Consider the following 21,710-nt stretch of genomic DNA (forward strand, 5'->3'; position numbering starts at 1 on the left):
TCCAAAAGTGCATAGATTAACCAGGGAAACCTGACAAGTCACTGGGAGCCGCGAAGGTGGGAATTAAGAAGAAGGTGGCTGTTTTTCGATTAAATACCTTGTATTTCTTTTTCTTTTATTATGAACATGTTTTACAAAGCAAAATTGTGTAATGGTGGAAATGGTGGATGTCGGTGGAGGCTGAAAACTACAGAATCAAATGTCCTGTGGGGGGGGGGGGGGGGCAGGGGTTACATCTCAACAAGGCTCCCGGAGAAAGGGGTAGTGCGGATAAAGGGGCACGGTAATATAAAAAGTACTCTTTAAGAGACAGCGTTGAGGATTAGGCCGGCACATTCATTCACCACTTTTTCTAGATACACGCACAAGAGATACACGGCGAGTTTCCGTTATGTACGCTTCTCCCCTTCGAAATCAACGAACATACACGATCCATGCACTCTTAAACGCTTTTAACTCCATCCTGATTTTATGTCCATTACTCAATTCTATGCTTTCGTCGTAAGTCTAGTACAAATTAGAACTGATGAATTTTGTACACTTGTTTCGTCGTTTCAAATAAAAACGAACGTTTCTCACGCCTGCGTATTATTGCTACCTTCGTCTTACTGTGATATGAAAAAATGCTATCTCCCCACTCTCTCTTTCTCTCTCTCTCTCTCTCTCGGAATACTATACATAGCAACGTTTTTTTTTTGCAAACATTCGGAGCACTTGAAAAATATATATATATGTATATATTTCGAACGGTTGAGTAGGCAATCAAGGGGCATCGATTTTGATCGCTATATTATTACAAATTTTCGTTTCAGTTTCTTTACAAGATGGGGAAGGGGGAGGGGTGGAGGGGGATGACAAAGGTAGCACGGGGAAGCCGCCTAAAGGTCAGTAAAATAGTTCAATTCGCACAAGCAGTCTCCGAGACACGATACTCTATTGTAAAAGTAATTATATTAGAACGCCGCAGTGTCGTAGATACTGGTCTACCTACACAGAAAATGATACATGGATGTATATCGCGGTGAGAATTTTTTTCCTTTCGTTTAATGACCGATGAAACGAACACAAAAAAAAAATACCAACATCGATAAAACAGAACTCGATCGTACGTTCAGGCTTCGAGAGAGCAAACACCCGTACTTAGCTCTGCCCCTGTGGTGGTAATGATTCGCGAAATGTCATTGAACTCTCTATTTAATATTTACAAATGAGATCGATATTAAAAAGTAATGAGCAATTACATTGTTCCGTGTTATCTTCCTCTCATTCTTTTGGTTTTATCCTCTTTTTGTTTTGCTTCTATCTTTTAAATACATCGTGCGGTGCGTGCGTAGGAAGGCGCAGTCGAATATGATTTTACACAACAACAACACAGAGAAAAAAAAGAAAAGATTCAGTCATACCACACCCTGCGAGAGCCGACGAAAACGTGAACATGTTAGAATACGGTAGTGTTTTTTTTTCCTTTTTTTTCTCGTTCATTTTTACTAACAGTAATGGCGACTGGCAGAGACAAACAGACAGTTTGGCAGGCATGGTGAACGTAAAGTCGAACATGTACACGCGGACACAAGTAACCAGACCTTTCCTTTTCTTTTCCTTATATATCCCTCTTTCATTCTTTCTATCATTCTTACTATCTCTCTCTCCCTCCCTCTCTCTCTCTCTCTCCCACCCCCCTCTCTCACTCTCTCTCTCTCGCTCTCTCTCTTTCTTTCTCACTAATCTCTCTGCTCCTCATCTTACACGTTATCCTTAGTCTCTATGTCCATGAGGTCCTATAATATTGTAACATAGGCTTTAGTACGCTATAGTCGTAAGCTATACTAAAAACTACCCAGCTGCGTCGCCACTACACACGGCGCAGCCATCTTAATTAATATTAGGAATATCGGCAGTGAAATTCCAATGATAGACGCGGCAGGCAGGCAGTTCAGTCCAGCAAAGTCTGTGGCACTTGCGCTGCTCCGGTGCGATAACGGATTGATTATTTGAAAACTGATCGATCGGGGTGCCCCGCGCGTTAATTTCTACCATCACACACCGGTCGGCCGCGCTTTGCGTCCCGCGTCACGCGACAACGTCGTCCACGGCGCTGAATGAACGAAAGTATTAGTGTGGGGCACCCCACTGTTCGAGCAGAGCGATATCTCGTCCTCATCTCCACCATGGCACCATCGTCATCATCATATTCGTCACCATCGCTTCTCCTCCTTAACGCCGCCATCATCGTCTTACACTCTACTATATATTGTTTCTTTGTTCCATGCGTTTCCTTTCTGTTCCATACCGGTTTCATTTTCATTGTTTATCTTCTTCTATGCGTTACTTTTTTTATCCCTTTTTGTTTCTGTTTCGTTCGAAAAATAAGTTCTCGCTCTCTCGCTCTCTCTCTCTCTCTCTCTCTCGCTCTCTCGTTCTCTCTTTCTCTCTCTCTCTCTCGCTCTCGCTCTTCTCTCCTTCCCTTTTTTTTACAATACTCCGCGCGATCGATCCGCGACGTCGCGGATCGCCGGTTCTGTCATCGCTTATCGCTCGACGAATCGATCGGAAAGAACGGAAAGCAGCGTAGTCGTCTTCGTCTTCGTCGTCCACGTCGTCGTCCTCGTCTTCGTCGTCGAATTGTCCGAAACATAAAAAGTTACTAAGATTACAAATCACAAATGAAATCACAGACTTTCGTTGGTGGTTCGACAGAGGGGAGGGGGCCGCACATTGCAATCGGAACAACAATTGTGTAGGCGTGTCATCGTCGTCATCATCGGGGATAGCTTGATGCGTGGTAGTGGTGGTGGTGTTGTTATTGTTTCGGGGTGTACTCTTCTTGTTCCCCTGGACGATTTACTCCCATCCATTCTCCTTGATCATGTGAGCAAGCTCGATTATAAACTTGCCCTCTTTATACTTTTGGCTCGACTCGAACGCGTGCTCCTGAAAATATTACAGCGTTACGGCTCGCCCCCATCTCCCAAGACGCGGCAACGGTTTAGACGAGGTGGACGTTGAATACTTTTGCAAAGAGACAACTTTGAATCGTATGCATGTCCACTCCTACTCAAAGAGAGTACGCGTCTCGATTATGGTCCCCCTCTCCCAAGAACAGGGCCACTCACGTATTTCCACCCAAGGGTGGTCTTGCAGCACTCGCAGTAAATGTCAGCGACAGCATGAAGGCCAGTTAACAGTACTCGCTCCTCCGCGGGACCACAGCCCACGTTCACCCTAAAATAACAAAAAGGACATTACGCCTAAGCATCTTTGATCGCTGCCCCATTTCCATAAGCGGCGTAATCGTTACGGTGGCGGTACAAGCACGGAACACGGTTCCCCGGGTTGAAATAAACGAGCGTCCTACTTTTCCCGCGATTCGATCTCCGAAACGTAGGGTAGGGGCGAGGAGGGTGGGAGAGGCAGGGCGGAGGGGCAGGGCTAACGCAGAGGCAGGCATTAGCATACTTACACGGAATTAAAGAGATAGGCACGACCTTGACTGCCCTGGAAGGACTGCAATCGAAAAGGAAAACACTCTGGGTTAGTCTCTCTCTTGGGCGTAGAATAAACGACACGGTGAACGGTGTCTAGGAAGCGTGAATGCGAGAAGTCTGTGTCCGTTACCTGATCTAGGACGGCTCACCTTAGAGATGAGTTCGTCGTGGTTGGCGAGGTGAGCACGGCAGTGAATGCACGAGTAAGTGCGGTGACACGAGGGCAGGTACGCTTGAAAAGTTTTGACCATGATGCCGTGTCCAAGCAAGCAAACAGACCTCTGCTCTCGCCCTTGTCCTCCTCGTCCTCGTCGTCTTTGTCCTCGCCACCGCCACCGTAGCCGCTGCCGCCGCCACCGCCGTAGTCGTCGTCGTCGCTCTCCTCTTATCAAGTGTCGTCGAGACGCTTTCCTCCCGTACGCGAATGTCTGGCCGTTAACCAGCGACGATTATTGAATTGAACTTCTTCGAGCCGCGGGGTGGTGGTGCAATAGTGGCCCCGTTCACCGCCGCTTCGTACTCCGATCAGCTGTTGAGCTGGTTCAGACAGCGCCGGTTCGGGGACACCTGCGAACAACACGATTTCCCTTTTTATTCAGCAATTTTCCTCCGCTGCCCTCGTCGCGCAAATTCACCGCCGCCTACTTATAAAGCACGCCTACGATGACGACACACTTCGCGGCCTGGGATCGTCCGGCCGAGTGTGACCTAACCGCGGCCGTTTCAATCTGATCGCGAATCTCCTGACAGAGATGACGTCAAGTGGGGAATCTGTTCTTCGGAGGAGAACCGCGAGATCGTCGAGGCGTCGGGAAACTAGCGCGTAGAGGCAACACCGGGCACGCATGCACAACGCTAAGTCGCCTTTACTCTAGGCCCGTCCGAGCACGCTGCTCGCCTTTCCTGTGACCTTTGGCGACGCGACCTGTGCAGAACGTCCAAAAATATATCCCATAGAAACCACGAGACAAGAGCGCGAATAATAAATATGTCTGCGAGAGTCTCCGTGCTCTGAGAAAGTCGACCTTGAAAGTGTGCTCCAGCGTGCACCGCGTGCTCTCCGATAAGATACAAACATTCCTGACAAATGGAATACTAAATCTCGGCTGCGTGGGTCAAAGGATCAAAGTTAAGCTCGCCAGGGATTAGAAAGAAGATACACATTCGGAAGGAATCCGTCCTTACTGCGCTCCGTCCCTCCCAGTATTCGCCCGCTATCGAGTATATTTATTCCCTCGACTATCAGTTCCGAGTTATTTATAAACTACCTGTTAAATAACACAACGTCGGAGCGTCAAACCGCCGCCCTGTTCTGCGCGCTGTAGGTATATCGCTACAGATGCGGAGAGAAAAAAGGTCCTGAAGCTGTTGCCGCGGGAGGGGAGAGACACGCGGAGAGAGAGCAGATAACGCGCCACGCGGGTGTCTCCGCGTAAAAATATAGAGGACGCCGGGAGACAGCAGCCGCTGGCGAACGTTTTGAAGCGCAATAGCATCGATGGTTACTCTCTCCCTATCGAACGACGACGCGCCACGTGCTGGCGCGTGTTCAAACAAAGAAAAGAGACAAGGTCTTTATTACGATGCCTCCTGAAGAAAGGCTTCTTCCTTTATACGGGCGGAGGAAGCGCGGACCGGTCGTTTCTTGCCGAGTGTTCGCACACCTAAGCCCGCTTCTCCTTTCTCATCCGACGCTCCGTCGTTACGGGAACAGAGTACCTTAAAATTAAAATAAAGAAAGGAGAGAGACCGGTGGTAACCGGAGTAAAAAAAAAAAGAATAATGGAAACTTTGCAGCGATTCGAAGTGGAAGTGGCTGCATGTAAGTACTCCCAACAGGAAGTTGTTATAATGGTTGTCTGAGATAGGTATGTATCCCCCTCGGGGCACGCGAGCTGGCTCGTCTTCGGCAACATGGCGGAGTAACGTTTTCCCAGGTTTATCCATCTTTTTCGTGCACCGTGTCTCGTCTCGGATCTAAGGTAAAATAGTTGCTAAGTGAAATCGGGAGATTTAATCTTATGAAAAAGGAATAGTATTTTTCAAGGTCATTCCAAGCCCACGTTGCGTTCCTGTAATGGAACAATATAAGTATCTTTGTCTCCGTGTTACCGAAAAGTATGGAAAAAATGATAAAAACCGTGAACAGTTGGGTTTTCACGAGTTTCCCTTCGCTATTCGCATGGTCGCAGAGAGCTCCCTTAAAACGCATTATTGCAAACACACGTGGGAGAGAAAAAATACGAATAAGAACAGTACGATTTGGTTCAAGGACTCCGTATGAAATGCATCCTTCATTAATATGAATGGAAGACTGTATAATTGTAATCATCTCGTTTCCAGCCGTGTGTCGCATAATGCATATCCAACGTGAGACACGTGTGTCGTGTGTACACAAACAAAGAGAAGACGAAGGCCTTTGTTTTGATACGAATTTGCTCCGAGGAAGGAACGACAGGGCGTTCTTTATAAGGACAGAAGAGGAACGGCAACCTGTTCTCTTATTTGGATTTAGACGCCAGACGTTTTTGTGGTTTTAACCCGCCCCCCTCCGGCCTTTTCCTGTTCCGCCCTGTTGCCCCGTCCTTTTCATTGTTCCCCGCGCTCGCTGCAACGCTCCGTCCTTCTCGCTCTTTTCCCTCCCAACTTGGATCAATCGAAACAATGATTCTCGCCGCGGCCTTGCGATAACGGTACACTAGGTACTTTACTTTCCAGGCTTATGCCAGCGCGGTATTAGCGCTCCGTCACACACCTGCCGAGCCTCGCTTCCTGTTGCATTATTTTCGACACGTGCGTGTGTCCCGGGCAACTACAAGAACGACAACGATGCAATTACGAGTGATCGTTTCCTTGGAACTACGCTGAATAATTTAGAATCCTCGGATCCGTGGGCCATAGTCGTTGCTTAAATTCGACCGCCACTCCAGTGTCTTCCTCGGAAGACCGTCGATGGAGCAGGCAGCGGGTGGCAACAGACGTCAACACATTGCCTCGGGACGTCCTAGCAGAGCAGAAAGTAAATTGATACAACGATCCAATTCTGCATCGTCTTTTTAACGCGTCAGGGCACCAATCAGTCTGCCAGGCCAAAAGGCACAGGCACGATGCCACGTCTCATTCACGAATACTTAAGTCCCGCGTCGTTCTACGTGGGCCTACAGATTGACGTGCCGGGTCGTCTGACGGAATAACACTATACCTACGCGCAAACAAAGGCATATTCGCGGTGGCTTCGTTTAATGGAAGATACTGCTGCGCAGAGTCCTGAGGATTTCTCACGCCTAGCTATAATGTATCCTTGAACGGCGACGACCGCCATGGAACAGCCGTGCAAAATGATGGCGCGGCGGTTCGTCGGCCGCGCGCGCTCACGGCGAATCCGCAGGCCACAGAAAGAGGTTTCCCGACGAATTGTCGGGGAACAAAGAGACGGAACGCTCGAGTCAATACACGGCCCAAGGTCATTGCTACCCGTCGCCGACGCATCCTCGGTATTTCCGATTTTCTTCTCGTCCTTTTTTTTTCCCCCACCCGTGCAGACGGTCTGGCCGAGCGTGCCCGCGCGCCCGTCTACCTCGCCAATGAATAAGCCACGAAGAATCCAGTGAAAGCCCCTGTCTGTCTCTACTCACATAGATAAACGTTCCGTTTTTCCACCTGGCATTTGCTCGCGGTATCGCGTATCTCCCCCAGACGTGGAACAGAAACACGTGCGTGGGACCACGGCACGGCAACGCAGGCGTTAAAACCGTCTCTCCTCCTTTGCGTACAATTCGGTCTCAAAACTGTAATTGCGCAGCAGGTCTGCGAAGTCGGCGAGACACGTTTTAGACCATGCGAGTGACTCACCGTCGGTAACGCGTCGCTCGATTCTTATCGAAGGAAACTTTTTCGTTCCTTTTTCAAGCTTGATATATTTTCCCTGCCTTACCTGTGGCGTTAGGTATAGTGGGAGAAGGGCGGGTTGGCCGTGGGAAGATTATGAAGTCGGTATTTGAATTTCTCGTGTAGTCGAATGGTGATGAAACGTAAGCTCCTGATGCGCACTTTTCGAGGTTCTTTTCGAGGTTCTATCGGCGGACCATGAATTTCTCACGACCCTGAACCTGTCGAGAGTCAATAGGAAAAATGAACAGTCGGTATGTACACGCACGCAGAAGATAAGATAATCGATCGGGGTTTCGGCGATGTGAAAAGAACAACTAGCATCTGTGTTTCCAGTGGAATTTCGTCGCTTTGGTGGACACTGTGGACAAAGCGAGAGGGAGGATTTATTACCGATAGTTCGATTTCCGCTGCAACTTTAGATTTTCAAGGCTCCCTCGAGCAAATATTATTTATCCGCGCCTTGAATATGAATCGTAAATATTCGATATGCTAAGGAGGATGGGAAAGGAAGGAATCTTTAATTCTTTCTAAAACTTCCGCAAACGCATCACGTACGTTACAGCTGGTGCATGTGGCAGGCGTTCAGGGTCAATAATAATATGACTTGTGAACCGATAAACAACACCGGGTACCAGAGGAGCGCAATAAGAGATTCAGATACGCCATCAGATTAAGGCGCCCGATTAGAATTCTTTCCCCAGAAAGGTTAGCTGTAAAATTAACGCGATCGATATGGATGCCGTTGTATCTTATCGATCTTTTTCACCCAGCACGGCAAGTCTTTGTCTCGGCCGGCCTCGGTATCAATGTCACACGCGGCCGAGCGTTCTCGAAAGACGTTGTATCGGCGTCGATCGAATAAACTAAGGTTATTAATTGCTCAATCGAGTTGAGGCTGGGAGCGGGCTTCCGATTCGATATAAATAACGAACGATGAAATGCCAATCAACGCGCGGCGACAATTCGACGGAGGCTTCCATCGAACGTTACCGCGCAATCTTCCAGCCGCTGGAATTGAATCGGCGCGGAAGGTAACCGCGTTACACGGCAATCTCGTTAGCCCGCCATTTTTCCCCCATCGATAATTCCCACGTTTGCTAGGGAGACCTGACCGTCCTCAACTTAATCGATAACTATATTAGTAACGGGATTGCTACTTAAAGCAAAAGGTTGTAGTTCTAAAAGGTTTCAAGCATGTACCTACAGCGTTGGCAGGTCGATAATGACGCAATCTTCGAGCATCCATACGCAGCGGATATTATTAATGGGGTTCGATTACTTTGCCGATCGCTGGTGAATCGTTAATTCGTATCGACCACAGTGTAGCAACTTAGCAAGTGGTAACGGACTGTCCCGTCGGAATCGTAAATTGACGCGATCGTAAAGATTCATGAAGCGTCGTTAGATCGACACTTATGTTAATGGCGGCGCGCACGTGCAGCCACAAAGAGGCTGAATCGCAGAAATCTGACCGTTACTGCGATGGCTGTCGGCCAACGGCAGAAAAATTCTCGCTAATTGCGAGTCTAATTTCGCCCGGGAAATTTTCTGCGTACCAAGAGTGTCGTTATTGTTCTTCCGTTGACCGTTCCAGCCGGGATAGCCTTCCGCTGACTTTCATTTAATAAGGATAGCACACAAGGCTCCATGTGGCAGCCTAATGCAAACACGTGACGCCCGTGATTATCCGAGACGCTGTTACAGCGAAATCTCTATCGAGCGGATTAAGCTTGAACCGTCAAAGTTTCGCGTAGCACCTGTTCCATGGAATGAAAACGAACGCTGCGATTGCAACGGCGGATCGCCTGGCGAGAAGTCAATCTCAATTAATTCTCCACGGGGGAAACCACAGGGAAGGGAATCTGTAATAATTATTAACAAGAGGGTTTGATATTTATGACGAAGTAAGATCCGCAATCCGGAAATTCAAAAAATTATAAAACTTTGGGGATATGCAGAGGATTCTAGGTATGTATTATGCAATTTTTTTTGCCGTCCAAATTCGCTCTAAGGGGTGAGATTTACCCTTAAAAATTCGGCTATTTTCCGATTTTGTGATAAAACTCGCAAATTGTAAGACATAGAAAAAAGGTTTTTAAACCAGAATTACTTCTTTTAATTAGGACTGTCGTTTGGTAACTTACAGTTCGCGAATTATAACATAAAATCAGAAAATAGCCGGATTTTCAGGAGTCAATTTGGGCAGCAAAAAAATTGCATAATACTTATCCCCAAAGTTTCAGTTTTTTTTTTAATTTTTCAGTTTGGGGATCATTTGTTGTGAGACATCTTTACAAACTCGTTGAGCGTGGAAAGTTTTTATGGTAGCATTGCACCATGAGATGAGTGTTTGGAAGATAGGGCTCCCCTTAAGTGCCAATCCTCTCGATGCATCGACCCTATAATCTCGAAACTGTAAATAGTACATATCAGAGCAGATTTCTCTATAGGGGAAGGGGGGGGCATGATGGAGAAGCTAAACAAACATGCAAAAAAAATTGATAATTATACCTTTTATTTAAGTTTTTATAAATTAATAAATAATTATAAGTTAATACTTTAACCTTTGGTACATAGTTTGAGCAACATTTAAATAAAAATTTGAAGCTATTAAACTTTTAAAAGAATTAATAAAAAAACATCTTGCCCTTGCCACGGGGTATGACGAAGTACCGAAAATGGAGAAAGACGGTTTCTCCTAAATATGTCCACAATCGTTGCAAATATGAATTTCTTCTAAATTATTTTCTTCCTATCCTCGTACAGGAGTTGTGGGACCATATCTTTCAAATATTCGACAAGACATTTAAATATTAAAAAATAGAGAAAAATACGTACTTGCAAAGGTAGTATTTATATTACAATTTTAAATCAGTAAGGAAAAGTTACTTTAGGGTATCGAAAAATTATTTTCTTCATTATGCATGTCTATTGTGTATCTATACTGTTAGGATATCGATGTGTGCTTTCGCAATGTCATTCTTCATTATATATCCAAAATTTGTGTTAATATCTATCATATGTTTTGAGATATTTAACGTGTTACAATCGCCTCCCTGTTACTATCGCCCCCGGTCTACCCACCCCATCATTCCCCGTATCAAGTACCCCATCTTGCCTCAAACCATCATTTTCCAAAGACTGATGTTATTTGTACAACAAATAAAAAAATATTGCAATTCTTAATATTGTAATTAAAGTAAATAAAATCGAGATTATAATGTGACAAAAATAATTGACTTGCCGTTTTTAAATATATATTTATTATAAGTGTTTTTAGTACGTAAAATAAGATCCGCGCAGCACGTGGACGATTTCACAGCTCTAACCCAAAGACGCGTGCTCCCCCACTCATTTTTATCAACTACCTGTTACAATACAATGGCTTCCTTTTGGTACTTTCATCAAATGTCGAGCATTTTTCGATTATGGTTTTTTTACGATACCCCATCTTACCTCTCTACCCCATCATGCTCCCCCTTCCCCTACTAGGTGTCCAAAAATATATGACACGCAATGTAACCGATCGAGTTCAATGAATAAAAAATAACATTCCTCTAAGTATGAATGCTGACGAGGACTTAAATGATCCACGCGTTATAACATCATCCAGTAGCGATCTACGGGCGAACACATAGTAGCGCGTTTACGCGACGGTAAATTTGTACTGCAATTCTCGCGCCTGCTCTAAGTATCTTGCCGAAACGAGAACCACTTCTCCCTTTCATAATGCAGCAGAACGGAAGCCGCATGCAAAACGGCCGTTGCATATGTTACGGCGGGCGTTAAACGAGCATTTAATTGCACAGATCGAAAGTTATCGAGGTCCCACGGCTGATACGACGCGGAGCCACGAAACTATAATACCCCTAACAAAGGCAGCACGTCGCATCGATAAGAGTGTATTTCCGTGACACGAAATAATCCGGGATCTAGATCCCGGCGCCGATAGCCCTCGTGCAAAAGCAGCGGGGACTTCCACAAACAGCGGGCGTGAATTCTTTAACCATGGATCTTCTACGCGCTACTAATACCTCGCGAACGAAAATTCTCAGCTGTCACCGCAAACACGCTCGTGCATTATTCACCACTCAAACCTGCCCTCAGAAATGTTTTACAAAGAAACACCTACGCAAGTTTTCAGGTATAACGCTTTCGATTTAGTGTACGCGCAGCGCGATAATAGTAACGTAGCATAGGTTAAGCGTAGCGATGCCTGTGTGACAACTATAGCCGACGGTTAATAATTCAAGCACGCTATGTGTCCAACCAGCAATAATTACACTACGTTCGATAGTGATGCATCTTATTGCAGTTGCATAATTTTCTTCGCCACTCGTCGGTCGTGGAGAGCGTGGCACAGGCAGGGGATACGATGATCCTAGCGATAAACCAGACATCTGTAATCCCGGCGGGCGATGCGACGCGGCGAGAGGAAGCGGGACGCGCGCGCGACAATCGATAACACTTTTCAAAGCGACTAACCCCGAAAGGGTTAAACAGATGATCGTGAATAGCGTTGGCAAGAAGTCGATCACGTGCCTGACCCAGGATCGCCGAAGCACGCATCGCGGGTCATGCGATACAAGCGACGGGCGAGAGCCAGCGCGCGTCATCGCGTGTATCGACAGAATGTTTTCTATTGCATATCGCATGCGAGGCGGTACGCGCTGATACGGCCCCTTGGCGAGCTACATGCCAGGCAACGTGCACGTAAGAGGTCTTTCCCGATAGCGAGCGAAAAAGAAAGAAGCCAGTGGCGACGTGGATAGAAAAGCAGGATCGCTAAAGATTTTGCAAACACAGTTGCCAAACAGATCGGCGATATTTACGGCGGGATCGCCGCGCGTCCACGTCTCTTGACCTTTGCCGGCTGACCTTTTCCTTGAAAAAACACACGAGGCTCTTCCCGCACGCGATGCCGAGCGATCAGGTGCACATTAATGTTGAACGACGCGTCTTCAATGGGAAACAATTGTTTGCCTTCGAACGGTGTAAGCGGAGGGCCGTGTGTTCTACGAGCGATACTGTATTAGCAAGTGTATCTGTGCTATGGGATCTATGTGTAGGACATATCGATGGTTTAGTGCACAAATATTGTATGTCCACTTTTACCGTTTTCGAGAAAGACAGGTTTAAACATGCAATGGTAGGTAGAGGAAGCGCAGTATATCTGGAATACCAGTTTGTTTAAGACGAATAAAAAATTACAGCAGTGGATGGGAACAAATAAAACTGCATAATATCATAGGGAAACTAATAAACTTTTATATTTTAAATTCGCGGTAATGATAAAAAACAAAAAGTAACTGAAACTTTGATCTAAATGAAAAATGACAGGAAGTATCGATTTCGTTAAGGTGCAGGTAATTTGGAATACCGATATTCGAATTTACCTCCACTTTATAAACTTAAAAAAAACATGTAGATAATAAAATTATTTTCTTTTAGGATCTAATCAGACTGAAAAATCACAATATAGGAACAATCTTAGATAAATAAAATACATAAAAAGTAATATTTAAGTTAAACGATTTTATTTAAAATTCAGTAAAAACTAAAAAATTTAGTGTAGTGTAAATAAAATCGTTTAACTTAATTTTTTTAATATATTTTTTTATTACTTACTTTTTAGTGTCTAAGTTTTATTTGTGGTTATAGGCTGATTTCAAGTGGTTTGGATTTGTGGTTATGGGTTATATTTATTGATGACTGGGTAATTTTTTAAACCACTTGGGATTATTTTTCGTAATTTTGTATCGTCATCTAAACTACGTACGCCTGCAAAGTTTCAAGTCTATTGGATAGTTGAAAGTGGGTTAAAATTGAGTTTCTAGATTTGAACCAAATAAACAAACAAGCAGAGGATCGAAGCTGAATAAAATCGTTTAAAAATCGTTTAATAAATGGCCAGCACTGGCCCAAACCGACGCGGCGGTAGCTGTTGCGCGTGAAACATAAAGCATTGCTAAGCTTTGGAATATTTCAAATTACCTTCACCCTCGGTATTCCGAATTAGCAACATGGCATTGAAACCTAAAATTTCATGACACTTTGTATTCTCGAAATTATCGCAAAACTGACAGGCAACCATAGAAGGAACATGCAGATGAGTAGATTAAGTGTTTAACTCAGTTTCGACATATTCTAACCATGATTGGAACGATTGAATACTTGCTGAAAAAGTTTTGCAGATTAACGTTTGCTTATTCCGCAGATTAAGTCGAAAATGTTAAAGTGGCGGTTCATCCACAAATGTCATTAGTTAACAGGTCGTTAGCCCCCATTATCTACGGTGTTACAAATTAGATAGCGTTAGTAGTTTATTAGATACTCCGGTATTCCAAATATGCTGCACTTCCTCTGCATAAGATTCAGGGGCATACAATGAACAGAAATATTATTGTTGAGAAATTTATGAAGGAGGTATAAATGTGATTTTTATACAGCATAAGGAAACAGTCAAGAATTATTTGTTGCATATAAAAACTGAAACTTCACAATATTTGTGCACTAAGCCATCGATATTATGTAGCGATGCAAGGTGCTTGTATATCGGTAAAAAGGTAAAGAAGCTGGCGATTGAGAAACAAATGGTGGATAGAAAAAAATATGTTTACCACCGACCAATTCATTCATATGCATCATGCCGCCCGAGTTTCGCAGTTCGCACCTAAAGAGAAAAACTGAATGTGAAAAATACGCGCGTTTCTGATACGAAGCTTAGCGCGCGGGTGATAAAGAGTCTGAACGAACGGAGGATCGCATGTTCGCCCATCCGCCTCGCAGTTCACAATCGAAATTGCGTCGTCGTCGATCTCTCCGTACATGTAAATAACAAATATACGCACTTTGAATGCGAATCGCACTGTAAACACAAATATTTGCGATAGAGGAGCGACAAGCACTGCTGCGTCGTCTCTTTCTTTATCTCTCCGCTTCCCGCGACAGGTTTCAACGCGTTCAGGCTCCCACAGCCAACGCGAATGTTCGCGGCGCGGAGAGGATCCGAAGCGGATCAGATAAGGCTGCCCATAAGCAGCTGCGTATAAAAAACTGCTGAACCGCGGTGGATCCGCTGCCGCCGCGAGTATTCGCGTTGGTCTGTGGGAGCCTTTCCTCCCATCAAAATATATATCGCCGTCTCTCCGCAACGTAAACAATGCTCGTCGACGGCATTCCGAGGCGTGTCCCTGGCCATTTCGTGGCGCGAAGATTTACGAGCGACGCACGCAAAAACAGCGAAATACTAGGCGAACGAGCGGTAAAAAGATCGGGCACCTGGAACAAAGCAGGGGACCTTGCTATCCAAGGTCCCAAATGCTTCTGTCCCTAATTCCTGGTCTCCTTGGGAGAAACGTTAATTCACGTCCCCTTTCGTGTTCTCAAGTAACAACGATTATTTCCCCCTGCCCGTTCGTTCGTCCAGTGAATGCAGGACGAGATAAATACGGCTTCCGTAAGTCACGCAGATCGCTCGGCGAATAAAGATCCATCGCTGCGTTACACCCACACATGTAACTGTCTCGTAAAAAAAGAAACGATTTCATGAATTTTTCAGAGCTAACGATCCCCCGGGGTCCCTATATCGACGACCCCAGCACGCGATAGTCGAGCAAAGTGGGAACATTATCGGGATGTATTTCGCTGGTTAAAATTATCGACGTTCTCCACGGACACCTTGCGAGCTAGTAAAATAGTGTGGGTACGTAACGTAATCCAGATATCGTTCGGTCGGTTATTTCCGTGGAGCCCGGCCGGTGATATTTGTTTCTCCGTTCCGCGAACCGTGCGGTTACGGTGAATTTAAGGCAGCCCTGTAGAAACGGAAATATTCGAGGACTATTCCGTGCACGCGCGCGCGAGCTGCAGCCGAAGGGAATCTCGGCGTCCGTCGCGCGAACGTCGACGGGGAAACACGCGATTAGAGCTGCGTGCCTCCTTCGTGCTCCCCGGGCGAGAGAGAACAATGACTCTAAAGAAGTGGACGCACGGCGTTGCTCGTTTCCCTCTGGCAACAAGTTTCGCATTACACACGGAACTGCCGGGGCGTCGGCGGTTCACTTAGCATGCGGATAAACCCCCGTAAGCCGCGCCGGCCGTTTTATAAATAATTCCGCGTCGGGCTCTAAAAGCGCCAAGATTGTCGAACCATCCGGCGCGATTGCATGCACGCGCATCGAGTAATTATATACAATATAACGGTCCCGTGCACACCGACGGAGCCCCGGGAAAAGAAACCAGCCGCGATAAGGCCTCTGCCGCTGGGAAACGGTCCCTTCCGCCGTGCTAATCGAAAACATATTTGGAACTCTGTGGGAAGGATACGTCTTCCAGTATTTCCATGCAAGTTCTACCATTTTAATGGGAGTTATAGCGTCTATAATTATATTAGTAATAAGCAGGAGACTAGCGCTGATTTTAAATCCGCGCCCACGTGACAGAGCAACCAGGAATATCCTGCGTGCGCAACTTCCCTAGATTACCGACGGGACAGCGCGCGAACTCGAACAACCTTTTGCTGTTTATTTCTCCTCTCAGGGTATCCTCTATTTCCAGGACCTGCCGCGTATTTCGAGGCGCCCTGTACTCGATCGCCGCAGAAACGGAGAAGCAGAAGTGAGTCACGAGGCAATGCGAGCGAGGAAACGGAATTCGTGACCACTGCGAATTGCGTAGCACAGCGGTCGCGACATGTGCGAGCGGGTGAATCATGCTTCTCGCCAGCGAATCGGCGATGCAATAACCCAGCTGGCTTTTTTGCCGGCTGTGCGTGGATGTACGTTGTGTCGCGCGCACGTTGTGGCGACTGCCGGAGTCGCGTGTACCGGCGCTAGAGGAAGATAACAGAGATGGCGATAACAGGGGAATCCAGCTTAAATCCCTGTCATTAATTAGCAGTCGGAGACAAAAGTTTTAATGAATTATGACGCGGGCGGAATATCAGTTCTGTCCGATTAGACCTTCTGAACGTTGCCCGCCTTTTTTTCCCCCTCCGCGCCCCAAGTCCGCATACTCCCCTCTCCAAGACTATGTACCGTATGTATACGTGTGTCCAGACTCCCGAGTAAACATGCACTGGCCGCGTACATATGTGTCCCAGCGGGGATATATTTACGAACAGCCTGTACGGCTTCGATTATTGGCTCGTCAACTGGCGAGTGAAATGAAAGAAAAACACTCGGTCGGTCGGCGCCTAGCTACGAGTGCCGATGCACGGATTGACGAACACTCGTTTCCTTCCTTTCTCGCTCCTCCGTGTTCACCCGCGACGATGAAAAGGGGGACAATACGGACGGATATAGCCGAGCGGCCGATCGAAATGTAATTTCGAGGCTGAATCCTGCGCAATTGGCGAAAATGCGGCACGCTCCGCCGCGCATCGTAATAAACCGTAACCTATTGTTTTTATCGGCCGCGTGCCGCAACGTCTATTCCATTCGAAGCGTTTTAATTAACGCGTGGAACAGTGAATGGGAGGCGTTATTCCGTGTCCCATTACTCGGGGGCAATGCCAGGCGGATACGTGGACAGATTGCGCGACAAAGGAGACTTTTCGAACGCCGTAGATATATATACACGTTTCAGATAAAGGGTACGGGCGGTCTAATCTACGCGAGCCATCGCATAGATTAGAATATTAGAGTGGGCAAAAATATGGCCGGCAATGCGATAATCGGCTCGTTTCATCGGCCCAGGGAGAAACCTGCAAGAGCGGCACGAAATATCCACGAAAATATTTACGCGAGGCGTAGATTCCGCGAGCAACGGCGGCGGGAAAAAGAATTGGAGAAAAAGCGAAGCGCAGTTGCGTAGGTCACGCACGTACAACGAACCAGCCGCATAGTGATAAATGATAGCGAGGTTTTTGATCGCGAGCCCCACCGCTGGCGTCGCCGGGTTTAATCAAGTGTGCGCGGGAAGAAAATAATACGCTGGTCGTGGGCACGATAAAACACGCTTTAACGGAAGTCTACCTGCGACGAATGACTGTTTCGCATCATGAATGAGTGCCCGCCGTAATTTATCACGATCGGCCTTCTTATACGGCTAACAAGGTAGGTATCCTTTCTTAGAATTTTAAGCATCGCTCGCTGGATTTTTCCTGCGTTGCAAGATTTTTCCTTCCACGTGCTCGAACGTGACCGGAACACGAGCAATTATCCTGTCTCCGTTACAGGACAGCGGTGTCCTTTAATTTTACACAAAATTTAGACAACCGCGCACAATTATCCCCGATATCGCACAGACAGATTTTTAAACGATTTTATTCAGCTTCGATCCTCTGTTTGTTTGTATGTATCGTTCAAATCTGGCAACTCAAATTTAACCCACTTCCAACTATCCAATTGTCTTGAAACTCTGCAGGCGTGCGTAGTTTGGATGACAATATAATATTTAAAAAAAAAAATTAAGCCCGAGCGGGTGAAAAAATTATCCAGTCATCAATAAATATAGGCCATAACCACAAATCCAAACGACTTGAAATGAGCAATGCGTTCGGGACGCTAATCGCATCGCGATTTCCGAAAATACACAATGTATCAAGAAATGATCCGTCACATATGTACGAATATTAAAACTAAAATTTTGCAGGTGTTCGTAGTATATCACCATCAAAATTGAAGTACAAGAAAAGAATTATTTTTTAGTTTTTAGTGCATTTTAATTTAGTTTTTACTACATTTTTAATAAAATCGTTTAACATAATTTTTTTTATATATATATATATTTTTTATCAAGTATTACGAACTATGCAAAATTGACGCTTAAATCGGAGCAAAATATACGAAATATTCACCACGGAACAATGAGTAAATTATCCCTAATTAAGGGAGGCACGCGAGACTAAATACTAAATAGTCGAGCGCAGACAAAGGAAAAAGGTAGGTGTTGTTATTTATAGATCTCCAAATATACTCGAGTATTTTCATTTATGCGCACGCACTTGCGCGCGCGCGTCGTGTAACCCTTCACCTTATCCCAACCGCGGGCAACTCGGCAGGGATAAGTTTAAAGATTGCAAGAGCCATTGCCCCCGTTGGCGTCGCGCAGCGAGACCCTCTCCGCTGGGAAACAAGCGGAGAAGAAAAAAAAATAGGAGAAAAACAAGGCCCTGCCCCCACCGCTCGTCACTCTCACCCCCTCCCCCTGTCCCCCACCACCTCTAGAGCGTTCTGGAACGTGCGTTGGCCAGCCTGGGACGCTTCTATCCACCGCGCAGCCCAGCTGACAGCCCAATCAGCTGTAACCGTACACAAAAGCGTCGTCCAACAGGTCCACACGTTCGAGCAAACGGAATGTACCTACACATTTTCTACGTGCAAAAAAGAAATCATCTATCACGGGTTATTGCCTATCGACTTTTTCTTCGACGCCAGATTAGAAAACATAAAGAATGAGCGCGCTGAGTCGTGACCTATTACGCGCCCATAACAATTAGCCACTAATTAGTCGCAACTACCGCGGTTTCGAGTAGTTTCTCCTTTCTAAAGATCCAGGATAACGCGGTGGGAGATGTTTTCGTTAGAAACTTATGCCTCGCCCGGACTGCCTAATTAGGCGCGGTTAATTACAATACCGCCGACGAGTTCGGCGCATCGGGTGTAATGAGAATTTTGAGCGGTGGAGGCACTCGTGCCAGTAGCCGTGCGGGAGTTCCCTGATCCCGTTTGATGGTCGTGACAGGCGGACGCCCATCGGCGTTCACCGCACGCGGCGCGTCGATCGACCGAGCGCTTACTGGCGCCCATAGCAACCGAAGGGGTTAATTGCTGGCGGAGGCTGTTTCCCGTGTAAAAACTGCATCGGTGTACGGGTGTGTTGGTACACAGGACGGGCGAAGGAGCAGGTATACGAACTTTCCTCGCGGACAGGCGCGTTTCTAGCCAGACGGGAGGGAATCGCGCGAGGCTACACCACTGCAACTTAAATAAACACACCGGGAGAGGCGAACAAGCGCAGCGGAGGCAGGCAGCAGCAGCTTCGAGTTTAGTTAATTCGGGTCATCGTCCTTCGTCACTCGTCGCGCATATTTAATTTTCCATGTAAGCGTCCTGGCAACGACGGCCACGACAATGACAGCGAAGACGAAGACGGATGTCGCTTTCAAAGCGAATTGCAGTTTAATATGTGCGCGCCTCGCGCACATCCACGCACCCGCGTACACGTACACGCACTGTTCTCGGTCTATTAAATTCGAAAGGCGCCCGTCGCACGTCTCAACAAACCGTAGTGGTCGAATTGCGATCGATAAGCAGAAGGCGAATAGATAACCGCGTAGGGACAAATCAACCGGCGGATGGGAAACACGATTTTACCGAAATGGCTTCGACAACTGTATTTACGATAGAAAGATCGATCGAGGTTCGGCGGTCGGAAACGCGGACGAGACGCGTTACGTCAATTCTCGCTACAACACACTGTCCTCAGCGCGGCGACTGCACACACACGCTTGGCGGCGGGCATCGCCGTACACCTTTTTCTTCCGAGCACGATCGAAACATCCGCGAGAGAGTAGAGTACGACGGTGTCGCGCAAAGATAACAGTCAGAGGAGAACGTTTTTAGGACGCGAGGCGGTTGAATCAGCTGCGAGTGTGTACAAAACAAGCCGCCAGCGCGCATTATCTCGGTGACATTGCCGGTTAGGTATATCAGCGAGATTTATCGTCGCGAATAATGCCGCTGACGTTACTGCGTTCCGACTAAAAACAACAGTGCTAATAAAAAATAAAATGAAATGTAAAAAAAAAAATACGAGAAAAAAACAGAATATTTTTTGCAACTCAAATTTACTCGAAATGCGATTGTACACGTTCGAGGAGCGAGCAGATTATTGATTAACAATGAAATAAAAAGATCTTGTCCCCAGACGCGTACGTACACACAGACACAGATATAGGAGCACGCACACGAGCGCGGACGTGACGACAGAGGTGTGTTCGATATGGCAGATTTTGCACTGTTACCAAGTGGAAAAGTCCTAATTAGGGTGCGCGATAGCATCGGTACAAAAAAAAAGGAGCAAAACTGTTGAGAGAATCGAGGTAGACGGCGTCAGAGGGAAAAGAAGCGTAGAACGCCACTAAACGACGGCCCTGATCTTCTCTCTCGTGTAAGGCAGCTGACAGGCCCCCGTCAGCTGAGAGCGTACACAAAGTCCGATGCCGTATGCGCACGTACTTTCGAGCCTCGGCTTGTTTCCAAGGGAGAAACGATGGTCCCCCGGTGCTCGTGCGACGCGATTTCGACGAAAACGATGCACGCTTCCCATCGCCAGGATAATTACGCACCGACCGCTGGATCTTAAGACGGAAAAGAATATAGTATTGCGTAGTTCGGGGCACGGGGTACGAAGTGGAATCGCCGTAAACCTGACCCCTGCGTTTCCCCAGTTAGGATCGCCGACGTCGAAGAAAGTGGCCGAAGACAGTGCACGAGATTAACGGAGGTTTCTGGCGAGCAACGAGTCCCACGATCGAACACTATCGTCCTCGAGAAGGATTCCCGTGGCGAACGTGACTGCGATGCACTTTCGGATCCGCTCGGGACGGAGCCTCAGATTTCACGGAGGCACACGGCTAAACCACGGCAAAATGGCAGTGGAACGGAGAACGCGAGCGTGCTCCGCGTAGTGTTGTCAAAACGGACAAAGAACGCGTGCATAAGAAGAGGGTGCTTGGAAAGGAGGGTTTACGCACCTCCATATGCATCCGTGGCCGCGGCAGCGAGCGACGACGCGTGTCCTCGGCCTCTTCTCCGCCTCCAGCCTTTGGTCGTCGATCACGGTTCCTTCGTCTTCGCGGAATGCCACAAACAACGGCCACGACGACTCGTTTTGATCATCACTAACCGCGAGAAACAGTCGCGTCCAGCGAGCACCGTACTGCTGATCGCCTCGGCGTCGTTCGATTTATTTCGGTTCGTCCGCAGGCGGGACGGTGCACGGTGACCTGTGCGCATGCGCTATCTACGCTTCGCCTCGTTCCGGACAACGCCGCCAGAGGCCACCGGCCGCCGCGTTATCTTTTTCTCTTCTTTGTTGCGCGTTAGTAAATGCAGCGCGGGAAATTTCTGCATACCAAGAAGTACGTAGATAATATATTATTGGCCAGGTTTAACTGTTCCGAGAAGTTCGATTTGATCTGCAGTTAGATGTTTCGATCGGGACTAGCAAGAATGCAGAGATGATCGAAGATTTTTAGTATGAATTTGGGATTCTGTGGTTCTCAGATAGGGGGATGCTTCTTATTCGGTACCAGTTCAATTATTTCCTTGATACACAGGGCGAATGAGTTCGATATCGTAATCTGTTGCATCTCAGGAATGTAGA

At 46.9% G+C, this 21,710-nt stretch overlaps 1 protein-coding gene across 4 annotated transcripts; it reads right to left on the reverse strand.

Moving 5' to 3' along the window:
- Positions 1-81: 81 nt before the first annotated feature.
- On the reverse strand, positions 82-21,316 carry Ypel (Yippee-like). 4 transcript variants are annotated; one of them, XR_013085108.1, is made up of 6 exons: positions 21,079-21,316; positions 3,635-4,052; positions 3,461-3,504; positions 3,114-3,222; positions 1,723-2,931; positions 82-1,681 (listed from the first exon to the last, which is right to left on the reverse strand). XR_013085108.1 is itself a non-coding variant. In XM_076810118.1 (5 exons), exons 2-5 carry the CDS (start codon positions 3,734-3,736, stop codon positions 2,842-2,844), a joined length of 345 nt encoding a protein of 114 aa, XP_076666233.1. In that variant the 5' UTR covers positions 3,737-4,052; positions 21,079-21,316; the 3' UTR covers positions 82-2,841. The 4 variants fall into 4 exon arrangements, 2 of the variants coding, with proteins under 2 accessions (XP_076666233.1, XP_076666234.1); XR_013085109.1 differs by having other exon boundaries at positions 82-1,632; positions 1,676-2,931; XM_076810118.1 differs by having other exon boundaries at positions 82-2,931.
- Positions 21,317-21,710: the final 394 nt, after the last annotated feature.

The sequence above is a fragment of the Andrena cerasifolii genome, chromosome 4 (genome assembly GCF_050908995.1).
Source record: "Andrena cerasifolii isolate SP2316 chromosome 4, iyAndCera1_principal, whole genome shotgun sequence".
Taxonomy (NCBI): domain Eukaryota; kingdom Metazoa; phylum Arthropoda; class Insecta; order Hymenoptera; family Andrenidae; genus Andrena; species Andrena cerasifolii.